We start from the raw sequence: 12,995 nt of genomic DNA on the forward strand, positions 1-12,995 counted from the left end.
ACTGTGATGTAATGATCTTTAAAGAGGTACATAAATCCTCTTTTTTAACCATCTTTATCTATATTTTTCTAATATAACAAGAACCGTACCAAGATATGGACAAATGGAATAGACAGTAATCTTGAATCATGCAGCTTCAATATCATTATCACTAAAAGAGGTGCGTCTTCAACTCTTTCCTAAATTGGAGCAGCACTGGGGTGGTCCCAATGGATACTAAATGTTGTTCCATATCTTGGGTGCATAGATGGCCTGCTGTCTTATTGTTTTCTTTTTTATGCTTCTTAGTCTCCATTCTGAGGGTGGCTGTCAATGTGCCTACAGCCACCAGAGATGATGAACTTCTACACAAAATAGGTGGTGCTGGCCATGATAGCTTAGGCAAATGACATAGCTGGCTTTGAAGACGGTGGAGGCTGGCAAAAGTAGGCAATGGAGCTTCACAAGGATAGGGTTGACGTGATCATGTTTCTAAAGGTCCTAGATGAGACTTGCTGTGCCCTTAAAGGGGGCTAGTGTGTAGCCTAGGAGGCATAGAGTGGAGTGCTACCACTATCCAGGTGCAAGAGTATAAGGCCTTGAACACAAATCTGAAGTTACTTTCTGGAAGAGGTCATTAAGGCTTAATGTAGATTTCATTAGGTGCAGGAGAAACAAGCCTTTCTTCAAATGGTCTGGAAAAAAGCCTTAAGTGAGGGAGGTGTTGACACTGCTGAGTAGGGGTAAAAGACCTTCCCTGGAAAATGCTTTGATGAAAAATGAGGGTAAGACAATATCTTCATGAAAAGTGGTTTTGATGGAGTTGAGTATGTCTGTGAGAATTACTAGAGATAAGGTTTTTAAGGATAACAACTGCAGGATTCTACATGAAGGGCCAGGTGTAACAGGAGAAATAGCCTTGGTATCATCGATGTGCTGTTGGATCTTCTTCTTTTACTGAAGAGGTCAATGGCATTGCACCTGTCTGTGGAATGTGTGGTAGATGAGCCAGGGAAGGGGCTGATGCAATACCTGATTGTTGTGAAGAGACTTCTGCTTCTGTTGGTAGCTTGACTGATGGTGTTTTCTCCTATGCAGATGACACCTCCTATGCAGATGTAAGTCAGCTCATCCTCTCCCTCACGTGGAACCCTGCAACCGCCAAGAACTACCTCCACGCTATCGTCAACTGGATGACAGCAAGCCAACTCAAGCGGAACTCAGAAAAAAACGAGATCATCATCTTCGGCCCCAACAAGTCAGCATGGGAGGACTCCTGGTGGCCGGTCACCCTGGGTTGCCCCCAACGCCCACCACCCACGCACGCAACCTCCGCTTCATACTAGATTCTTCACTCTTCATGACCCAGCAAGTCAACGCCATCTCGTCCTCATGCTTCAACACACTTCGAATGCTCCGTAAGACCTTCAGGTGGATTCCCGTGGAAACCAGAAGAACGGTCACCCACGCCCTTGTTACCAGCAGACTGCACTACGGCAACGCCCTCTATGCGCGAACAACGGCCAAGCTCGAGAAAAAACTCCAGCGCATCCAAAATGCCTCAGCACGTCTCATCCTCAACCTCCCTCACCACAAACACATCTCTGCCCACCTCAGGGACCTCCACTGGCTACCCGTCAACAAAGGGATCGTCTTCAAAATCCTAATCCACGCTCACAAACCTCTCCACGACACCGGACCGGCCTACTTCAACGATCAACTCAACTTCCGCAACCCGACACGCCAGCTCCGCTCCTCCAACCTCGCCCTCGCAACAGTCCCCCACATTCACCGTACCACATCCGGCAGCAGTTCCTTCTCCCACCTCGCTGCCAAAATTTGGAACTCCCTCCCTGCCAACCTACGTAACACCCAGGACCTCCTGAGCTTCAGGAAGTGCCTCAAGACCTGACTCTTCGAGCAGTAGCACCCCCCACCACCTTGAGACCCATACAGGTGAGTAGCGCGCTCAACAAACTGATTGATTGATTGATTGATTGTTACAGTACTTTGCTTTGGTTGATGTGACAGCCTTTCTGTGTGGCCCATGTAGGAACATCAGTATCAGGAGGTCATCTCAAGTTCTGTTTCTCTTCCATTTTCTTTCATGTCGGCAAATTAAGCATCTATTTTAAGCGAGGTCTTTGGAGTACCAAGGTGATGGCTGAAGGTTTTGGCTTGCATAAGCATGTTTTAGTTGAAGGGTGGATATTCATATGGTTTTCCCCAAAAAAACTTGGCAACATCGTTTAGAACGGTGTTTGCTTTGGACGTGGAGTTGGCAGGGTGAGATATGAGTTCATGCATTAGGATGTCATTGGAGAAGACTTTAAAAGATCTGAAGATTTGGTTGACCTAGTTTTTGTAGTAGGATGCTAAGCAGAGAGATAGTGATGGTGAGGTGGTCAGTCCAGGGGTATGGGTGGTTTGTTGGTGATGTTGAAAATACAAGGTGTTAGTCGGCAATCTGCTGTACCATATTCATTTTATCAGTAAGATTGAGAGGGTGTGTCTTGTTTCTTTGTTTTTTTTGTTTTTTTAGCTTGTGTTGCCTGAGAGTTTTAATTCACTCAAGATGGTGTTGCGAGCATGTTGGTTGGATGAGGCAGGGAGGAGATATGAGAATCCATCAACAAAGTCCTTGTTGTGTCCAGTTGGGATGGCCTGTAGATAATATGGAAGGTAGAAATCTGAGTTGCAAAGCATGGACAGTGGCAAGTGTGGAGATCCATGGGGTTGAGTGTCAGTTGCTTAGGGTGCAGTACAGTCAGATTAATGGATGGCAGCAAGACCGTCTCTCTTCTTACATGCCCAGTCCACAAGCTGGATGCCTGTAGGAAAGAGGTCCTCTACAAGGTAGGGATGAATATCTTTGATTCTGTGATGGACATGGCGTCCATGTCCACAAGTTTTGATGCATGGAGTACTGCACAGCAAATGTTAATAAGCATGAGTTGGAAAGCGTGTTCTGTAGTTTGAGGGTGTGTGGTAGTTAACTGTGTATGAGGTTGGGTCTGTGTGTTGCGAGGATGCTATGTGAGTGTGCGTGTCATCTAGGTATTAGTGTAAACGTGAGGACCAGCAGTATGGGGTGATGGGTGAGGCACACAAATATTTCTTAAATGGTAGGTTTCAGTGGAATAGGGCTCTAGTGCAAAGGCCTTTTCTTGTACAAGGTTTTGAACGCAAACACCAACAATGTATAATGGGAATCCTCATAGGTTTCATATCAGCCACCTTTATTTCCTGCCAGTTGTTGAAAGTATAGTGGTGAAGAAACACACCCTAACCCATAGCACACAAAAGCTGAAATGCCCCTCCATACAAGAATAATTTCAAATGTCACACTCCTGTATAGGACATAAGACGATCACTAAAACAACTGCTGACAACAGAACAGATTTTAAAAAAAGAACAATGAGACTACAATGGGATGAACTACAACAGTATGATAAGTTACAACAAAGCTACCCAATTATCCCTATGTTTATTCCCACTATCTAGGAGAATCATCTGAATGTTGTATAAAAAACAAGCATATGGATGTTAAGCTCTAACGCATTGTCCTTCAGGGGTAATATACTCTGAAATATTTGACCAGTAGCCTTTGATCTGAGGTATATTAACTTGTATAACCCTTTTGGATATGAACATCTATATCAAAACACATCCTGGGGTCTATCCATGAAGGTTTCTTAAAGATGTTTTCCAAGAGCAACTCCCTTATGTTCCTGCACCTCAAGGGTTTGTTAGGCCAACAGTCATCCCGCTGTTATTGGCAAGGGCACCAAGATGCAAGAAGTATCAACTAAAATTATGGTGAACCTAATTGTTTTATAAAGAATTATAAAAACTTTTCGGATCATCCAAACTCAAATCATGGGCATTTTGAAGCTACTGGGCAGCAGCTGTTGTGTTCATGGAAGTACCCGCTGAGAAAATAACCTTTACCCTAAACATGAATAACATATTTGTGCCTGCTTTTCAGGTGCAATGCGTCTGCACTGGTTTAGGTGGAAAACCCAGCCAGGGGTTGGTGGATCTACTCAAAGACATTAGCTATTCAAAGCTTTCCTTGTGCAAGGAAACATTTTGTTGCAGCGCTGCAACAAATTGGTTCAATGGCTCGCTTGACCTAATTGTCTCAAACTAAAGCGTTAGAGGACACAAATTCTTAACCAGGAATCCCACAGTTCTTTAGGATCAACGTCAGCCCACTATAAGAGGGCTTTACATGAAGGTGGAATGTATCCATCAGTTGCAAACAATGAAGAAGCCTTTCTTTCCTCTTCAAGGACTGACCAGAAAGGATGGCATCATCATTTATTAGGCTTCCTTACAACCTAGCCTCTGGGAAGCCACCGTTTATTTTAAAATAGCCCCCCTGCAAGGGAAATCAAACTACTATGCAGAACCATGACATTATAACATTTCTATATTTATGTAGGAGATACAAATACCAACATATGAAGCAATAAATTCAAGGTAAGGCTTAACCCATTAACAGCTTTCCTTTTCCTAAATAATAGAAATAAGTCACAAAGTAAAATGATTCGACCACATGGCCACCAAAATCAATAAAAATCTAAGAATTAGACTGCAACTGCATGGAGTTGCCCAAAGATACTTCATGCAAAGGGACTGAGTGGGACACTGATAAGCTTGGAGGGGGAAAAGAAAACAGCTGTTGCTGTTTTTTTAATTTGCCGATTTATTCCTGAAACATAATGCCTCCTCCAACTGGGAGGTCATTTTTTGTAGGTCAAGGTATCCCAGCACTGAGTGACCTTACCCACTCTTCATTGATCTCTACCATTTAAGTTTTATGAGAACTAACTGTTTTGCTTAACTTTCGACACTCACTTCCTCTGAGCAATTGGGATGCCAGTTGACTAGGGTGTGAGCCCTGATCAAGCAACAGCTAGAATCCCTAAATTAACCTGTGCTTGATGCTGGGTAGCTTGTCACAAAAAGCAGTCAGGCTTAATTTAGAGGAAATGTGTAAAGTATTTATGCAGCACACAATCAGTAATAAAGAAAACACACAATAACCAGTTGCGAAAAATAGAGTACATGTTAATAAATTATTTGACACCAAAACAACAAAAATCCAATTAGCAGAACCAGAGTTATGAATTTTTAATGTTTAGGTTTCAAAAATGGCACCTAAAAGATAAAAGTGTCAACCTTGGACATCTTATCAATTTTAGCATCACAACCAAGGGGCCAGAAGTGTATGGAGACCTCTTGGAGGGGTCAGGACTCACTCAGGCTCGGTCCAGGTGCGAGTTCAAGATGGTGAGAGCCTGTTATGTCCCTGTGACTCTGAACGGGAGACCAGCAAACTAGCCCTTGGAGTCACTTCTGATAGACCTGGGTGCAGAAGTACTTGTAGGGCTCAACAGCAGGGCTGGCGTCTGAGGGCTCAAGGTAGACTCCAGGCCCGGGACCAGGGTTCAATTCCCGCCTTGGCGGGTCTTGGGCTCAATTCTCGGTGCCTAATCTAATTAATGGATCCCACTCTGTAACTCTGGGCAATTGCTTGCTTAATCCCCACAACGGCCCTCACAGCGCTTGGATGCCTGGCTTCATATTGGGGTTGTCCAGGAGTGGGCGCCTCACAGGGAAAAGCCAGGAGGGGTTCCACAGCGGTATGCGTACAGCGCGTTGAGACACTAACGGGTGAGTAGTGTGCTATACAAGTGCGAAGTTTACAGTTTTACAGGCAGTAAAGCAGCCCTTCTAGGTACATCAGCAGTCTGGCATAGTGCACAGCAGGTCACTGCAGCAGGTAGTCCTCTAAGTCCACTCCCGGGCCTGCGGAAGAACTGAAGAGTAGGTTTTAGAGCACTATTTTTATACGCTGGTGCCCTGCTCATAGAAGGTGGGAGAAGTTTCTGGAAAGGTTCCTTGAAGTTCTTGGATTCCCCGCCTCCTCTGCCCTGGCTCTAAGCTGGCTACACTGACAATACAGGGTTAAGTATATTGTGAAAAGACAGGACACATCCTATTCAGGTGTAAGTGGGGCTGTGCTCAGCTCTGCCACACTATGCTGCCAGTTGATAGGCCATTCAGGCCCTGCTAATCCCACTATTGTGTGACTGTCCGCACAAAGTCCTAAATGCAAGTTACAACCAGTCGTGTGACCTAAGACAGGGTGCAGACGCTAAGGGCAGGAAAATGGCAACTTTTTTAAAGGAATCCTCAATGTTATGCTATGGGAGGAGTAGGCCCCACATTACTGAAAATGCATTTGGGAAATTTTCACTACCAAGACATGTAAAACTTAAAGGAACATCTCCTGTCTTTTAAATACACAGAACCCTGCCCTATGGGCTACCCAGGGCCCACCTTAGGGGTGACTTAAATGTAATAAATAGGGACATTTAAGGCTTGACAAGGGGGTTTAAGAGACAAGTCAACATGGAAATGTGACCCTGTATTCAGCCTGCAATGGCTGGCTCGGCACAAGTTTTAGAATGCTAGTTAGGTGGTTGGCACAATAAGTGATGCAAGCCCAGTGGTAGTATTTAATTTACAGGCCCTGTGTATATTGTATACCACTCTACAAGGGACTAACAAGTAAATTATACCAATTAGGTATACATCAATAAAACACTGTTTTAGGGAGAGCACAAGCACCTTAGCACTGCTTATCAGTAGTTAAATACACAGAGTCCTAAGACCAACAAAAGCATACATCCAGCAAACATGGAGGAGGAAGGCAACATGTCTGGGAGTAACCCTGCAGTGAGGGTCATTTTGAAACATTTCCTTATATGAAGCACAGTTATAGCTAGACTACATGTCATTCATAAATATGATGTCAATAGAGAAGTATGCCTTATAGAAGCCTATAGCCCTCCTCTATGTCTATATAAATATTTCCACTAAAATTCTGTTCAGCCGCTCAACATTGTTTATGCCCTTTTGGATAAACGCAGATCGGTCAGTGTTTACTAGGCAATGACAAATATTTGGTAATGTCAAGATGGTCATACATCTCATTTGAAAAGCATGGGGGAAAAACAGTCATTCTAGAGCATGATGCTGAGAAAATGTTTGTTGAGCTTTCTCAAAACCATGTTGGTAAAGATGAGTCAGGGCCCTATTATGCAGCTATTTATATGCCTCGGTTCTGGGTAGTGGAGATAAATTAGAATATTTCTACCTGGTTTGGGCCACTTGACAGGATTGTCCATATCATCCATGCCTTTTGCACTGTCAATGGAGCCATAGGTGCAGATGATCAGAAAGAGCAAACAAGTGGAGGGTATTACTTTTGGCATACAATATCATAGGATTTACCCTTGTGCAGCTGACATATTCCTAACTCAAACAAATCCAGAAGCATCAGTCGCTGAAATTTTGCAGCCACTTTAAGGTTTTGGGGAACATTCAGGCTTTAAGATTAATTTGGATAAGTCAGAGTTTGTATTAATGGCCTTGCCAGCAAATTTACAATTGAATGGTAAAGGGGATTTCTTATTTCAGGTAACCAAGGACAAAGTGAAATAACTGGTAATATTATTGACCACCTAAGTGGCCACACATGAACAGATGGGAGAGAGCCTTAGATAATCCTAGAACATTTAGGGCTTGACAGTTTCTGCAGTCAGATGTAACCAGATGCATATGATGTGTACAGAACAGGGAAGACAAGTCTAAGATTTTCAAGCAATGCAACATGACACCTACAATGTTGAATATAATCTTTCCACACACTTATAGGGAAATGTTGGAGACTGAGTGGCCTGGAGGGCAACAAAATAGATATTTCGTGGGGCTGTAAAGTGCTTAAAATATATTGGGAAGACATATTGAGACATGTTATAAAAGGTTACCTAATCTCAGTTATGAGAATGGTAGTGTTGGGCCTTCGAAAAAATAATCATTGGTCACTGCTTAAAGCAGGAAACTACCTTTCCTTTGGAACAAAGTAGCACACCAACAGACAGGACTGGGGCAGGAAACTCTGGAAATTCCTAGCAAAGGAGATGCTCATGTACTCTATTATTTGAGAACGGACTCATTGCCACTGTCGTACCTCAGGTCATTCTGTGCTGGGAGGAGTCAACTGTATGATAAATTAAATTCACCACCTAACTTGGATATTGGTCTAAAAGACTAATGAACGATTGGAACTTGCCTTGGGGTTGAGGGTGTGGGGAGAGTAACAGATGCAGAAAGCTATCAACTGTAAACAACTTCATAGGCTGATTTTCTTGCTGCTTTGCAGGTTTAGCTGTATGTATTTGAACATTTTAAATCAATAAAATGTGGAAAAAAGTAATCACACCTGATACAGTTTCAAAAAGAGTTCCATTCTCTGAGCATTGCACTTATGAAGGCCTGCTTTATGATTGACAGAAGAATGGCAACAGGCCTGTAGACCAATGGGTATATGATTATTGGAAGTGTTACGACCTGGGTTCATGGCCTCATACCATGGAGAGCATACTGGCCCTAGCAACCAACATAAACTAGATCCATTAATTAAAAAACTGAAAATGAATGGTGTGAGTGATGCGATATGCTTGAATCTAAAAGTGAATGGAGTCTCTAGCACACTTTGGTGATATGAACGTGTCAAGACAAGCCCTCACAAATACTTCAGTTGCTGGGCAAACAATGCCAGCAGAGGCCTGGTGACGGGTGATAGAAGTAACTGCTTACTGAGATTGATTATTAGCTATTAGAATATTGGAATGTTCGGATCTCCATTGCAGACAATGGAGTGCTCCTGACTTTTACTGGTTGGTAAAAGCCCGGAACCTCAGCATTCCAATGTTCTCTTTGTTCAAAGCAACAGCTGTGAACAAAGCCTCACGGAGCCCAAGGGGATTTTAATCCCCTCGGCCTTCGAGAGGAATGTTTTATTTAATAGTGCATTCTGCCCTGTAGTGGCAGAATGTTCTAATAACCTTAGAACCTGCCGAAGTGGGCTCTACCAGCCATTAAAGGCCCTTGAACGCAAGAGCAGGCCTTTAATGGCCGGTAAAGCCCTCTACAGCGGGTTCTAAGGGTATATTATTAACTTATTCTCTGCCATCAATCCTTAATAAATCAACAGAGATGGGTCGCTGTTTTTTTTCCGAGTTGAGATGCTGAATTCTGGCAAAATCCTCTTTTGTTTCACTCTGTATTCCCTTCTTTATCTGCTCTTCTTAAATAGACCAAATCTTCCTAAATAAGACATATTTTTTTTCTATGTCATAAAATATCCTGTGGAAAACTGGCCATATTCGTGTATTATTTATACAGATACCTGCTTGGATTTAGATGGACTCCATGGCAGCCGTGATGCTTCTCTTTCAAATCCAGTATTAAGACTAAGGTGGCAAGGGAGGGTGCCTGGAGGGCAGCTGAGAATTTGAATGGCAGCTCTTGCTGCTCTCCAGAGAGCAGCAGAATATGCCTACTAGGGCAGTTTCTGTTCCAGATTTCCTCGGCAGGTACCACCACGGAGTAGCAAACTGTGGTGGAATGCCCACCCACTAATGTGGGATTACTTCCTCCCCTTTACATGGCATCTTCTGCAGGGAACCTGGGTTGATGCTTTGAGTGAGGTAAAGTCAACACAACAGTGTCTCCAGAGTAATAAACCAGGATTTGGACAGAAGAGCCCTCAAGCAATAGCCTCTGCAAGGAAGATCATATAAAGGATACACTGGTTGTAGACATTAATAATCCATCTATAGTTGTGGGCTAAAACGTAAGGAAGGCAATGTCAGATACAATGTTGTTGCCCCCTAAACATTGGCTGGAAACACAGTCAGCATCCAATTCTTTGATTGTAGCTACACTATTGGTCTCTTAACGGAAGGAAACCAATATGCACCTAAAAGCCCCAATAGTCAAACAAAGAAAAAGATCTGAAGAGCAGGAGGTGGAGGCTGTTACTAAACAATACGTTTTTCCCAAGTACTATTCAACCTGTGATATAAGGCTTACTCGCTCTTATAAAACTAATACTGGCAAAGTTAAGAAACACTCTAAACCATATCCAAAACTCACTAAAGACTCAGCGCCTGATTCACAAAGGGAACGCATACTTTTAAGTAAGCTTACTACTTTTCCATATTAACAAACTCAGAGCGTAAATTACTACTTAAAAACAATATTAAGCCTGAAAACATATGGCCAACGACTTCCTGCAGAGTTGGCAAAACATCACAACTGACAAATGGGTCCTGCAGACTGTTCAACAAGACTACTTCCTACTGTTTCTTTTCAACCCACCATACCTGCTACCTACAGTAGACTGCTTTTTGGAGGGCCACTTGTCTGTTTTATTGCATGAAAGGCACACTCTTTTGGCCAAAGAAGGCATGACGGCATGAACTCTGAAGTGGAGGCTGGGTGTGCCAAAGTAGGACGAAGGCCTCTATCTTATCTGGGATCTTTGCCCTCTCAATGCCTTCCTGCCAAAAGAAAAATTCAAGATGTTCACCTCGGCCCAAGGTTCTATATACAGTGGATCCCAGAAATTGGATTATGGCATTGGACCTGCAGAATGTGTATTTTTACATCCTGTCCTGAAGGCCTACAGGTGCCACCTGCAGTTCAAGGTGGGCTATGGACACTTTCGGTTTGCCAAGCTTTGTTCTGGCCTCACTAATAGCCTTGAATTGTTCACAAAGGTGATGGCAGTGGTTGTTCCCAAGCTGAGGATGACGAGGAGTAGCTATTGAAGGTGGACTTGCCACAGTCATTCGCGGACCACCTTCAGACGACAGTGAAACTCTTCACATTTTTGGAGGTCTCAATCAATCTGAGAAAGTCACACCTAACTCCTTCGCAGATGCTCCTTTTTATTAGAGGCATCCTGGATACTGTGCACTTTCATGCCTTCCCTCCAGACAAGTGAGCCCAAGACGGTCAGGTGAAAAACCCAATGCTTCAATCTGTTCTGGGTCTCAGTGAGAACGACTCAGAGGCTTCTTGGCCTACTAGCCTCCTACAATCTACTTGGTGGCCATGCCACAAGGCACTTGTCGGCTTTTTAGCATCAACTATACAGACCAAGATGCTTATAATTTGGCACCAGTACACAATAGAGAGGGAAAAGAGGTTAAAATTGGTTATTCATCCTACAAGCACCATCATATTTTTAATCAGTTAAACAGGGATGAAGACCAAGGTTAAAATCAAAAATTGAAAGTAACAGATTGAGATATAATGCTCAATATCTTTCAAAAACAAATAAATTGCAGAGGACTCTAAGTATTATAGGCCTCTGGGCTTGGGTCGACATGTTTCGTGTCTAGTGGTCCAACCGGATCCATTGACGCTTCATAAGGACCAAACATAAACAAAACAAATGTTAATCACCTCTTCATCAAAAAGAAAATCTCAAATTAGGGTAAATAACACCGGTCACTTACATTTAAATAAACTGGTTAGAACAGGTCACCCATCCCCAAGTAGAGAACGGGTTCCTTGGGAGGCACGTTTCAAGGACTCAAAATTACAATATTAATCACCTGTCCATAGTGGTGGACCTACCCTCTGAAACGAGCGACCCGAAATCAAAAATATTTACAGGCCGGGTCTACAAACTCAGTAGGAAATGTCTAATGGATCACAAATTACAATTGCATCAGGTGGTGGCAAAGGGCGGGGAAACCATGCCTAGATCTCTTTGTCATTGCAGGTGCAATTAAAAGTATGCAATTAAAAGTATCCATCAGAAGAAAAATCTATATGAAGACAGCAACATGACATCTTCCAACCAGAAGATGTTAAATGTATAAGTCCTTGAAAAATAATTCTACAAGTGTACCACCCATGGCCCCTCCAACTGAATTGCTGGGTCCACCATGACACAGATCTGAGGTCTGAAAGCACAAAGAGACATCATTCAGAAGGTTTGAATCAACAGTCAATAACTTAACAAAGAAAAAGACAGAGAGCTTATGCGATGCATTAAACCTTAGCTTGATACCCATCCAGTTTGGAGTGTGAGAAAACGTATGTTAGTGTGATCAGAACAATAAAAGTAATTTAGCAAATACTACTTACGTAACTGGCCCATGACAGTTGCTTTGAATGTTTTCAAGCATCCTAGCCGTTACAACTTCTTTACAGAGGTAATGGTGTGCATCTGCAGTTAATCTGTAGTATCCATCAATTAAGGACACAAAAGACAAAGCTTCTCGCAGTGAACAGAATTCAACTTCCTATAATAGAAAAAGGGGTGAGAGCTCAGACTATATATGGAACTACACAAAAGATAAAAGACGTGAATCTGAACTGGAACAGGCAGCATTACTACTTTGAGCAGCAACACTTCCCCAAACACCACTTGCCCAAATCCATAGAAAGAACGCCAATAAATAAGCTTAAAGAACATCACTAAGTATACGTTAGCAGTGAAATAAAGGTTTCTAGGTACATAGCGTGTATCTCACATGGCTAAAAGACCATTGTGGCTTTTGCTTGCAGACATACATGTCAGTTATTAATAGGAGGGCTCTCTCCTGTGCAAGATTTTTCACTCGTGCAAATCTAAAGTTTAAAGGCAACACCTTCATTAAGTTTACATTTACACCCTCACCTCCCATAAGCTGAGACAGAAAAAACAGGCAGATATTTAGGTTTAGCGTGCAAGTGTTTTGACCTGTTGTGAGCACTGAGGGTTTTTAACCACGCCCATCTCACGCTCATCACTTTCACTCGTTCGTGGCTTGCTTTTCAGAAATCACTTGATGCAATTGGCAAATGTTTTACGTTTGTCCCCTCTTGAGGGTGTTTTTGTCACGCCTCGTAGACTGCCCCTGTTACATGGATTATTTCTTGATTGACGATATACTTCAGCGTGGGCAAACACATTTTTTTGTCTGTCCCCTTTGTGCTGCATGTCAGCCATGGTGTTCACAGCACGAACAGGCACAAGAGTGTGAACTCGATCTGCGGTATTGAAGCGCTGGTCATATTGTTCACAGTTACCTAATCAGTCATTTCTTGTAGCTATCCCCTTAAAACATTTGCAATTGGTAATTTGCATAAAACAG

The 12,995-nt window shown here is 42.9% G+C and overlaps 1 protein-coding gene across 2 annotated transcripts in view; it reads right to left on the minus strand.

Annotated features, from left to right (window-relative positions):
* The window catches only part of JAK2 (Janus kinase 2), an 882,548-nt gene that overhangs the window by 239,146 nt on the left and 630,407 nt on the right, over positions 1-12,995 (minus strand). For both annotated transcript variants that reach the window (XM_069240320.1, XM_069240330.1), the window contains one exon: positions 12,004-12,161. In XM_069240320.1, coding sequence (XP_069096421.1) covers positions 12,004-12,161 — 158 coding nt within the window. The remainder of the gene's footprint in view (positions 1-12,003; positions 12,162-12,995) is intronic.

The sequence above is a fragment of the Pleurodeles waltl genome, chromosome 1_2 (genome assembly GCF_031143425.1).
Source record: "Pleurodeles waltl isolate 20211129_DDA chromosome 1_2, aPleWal1.hap1.20221129, whole genome shotgun sequence".
Lineage (NCBI taxonomy): Eukaryota > Metazoa > Chordata > Amphibia > Caudata > Salamandridae > Pleurodeles > Pleurodeles waltl.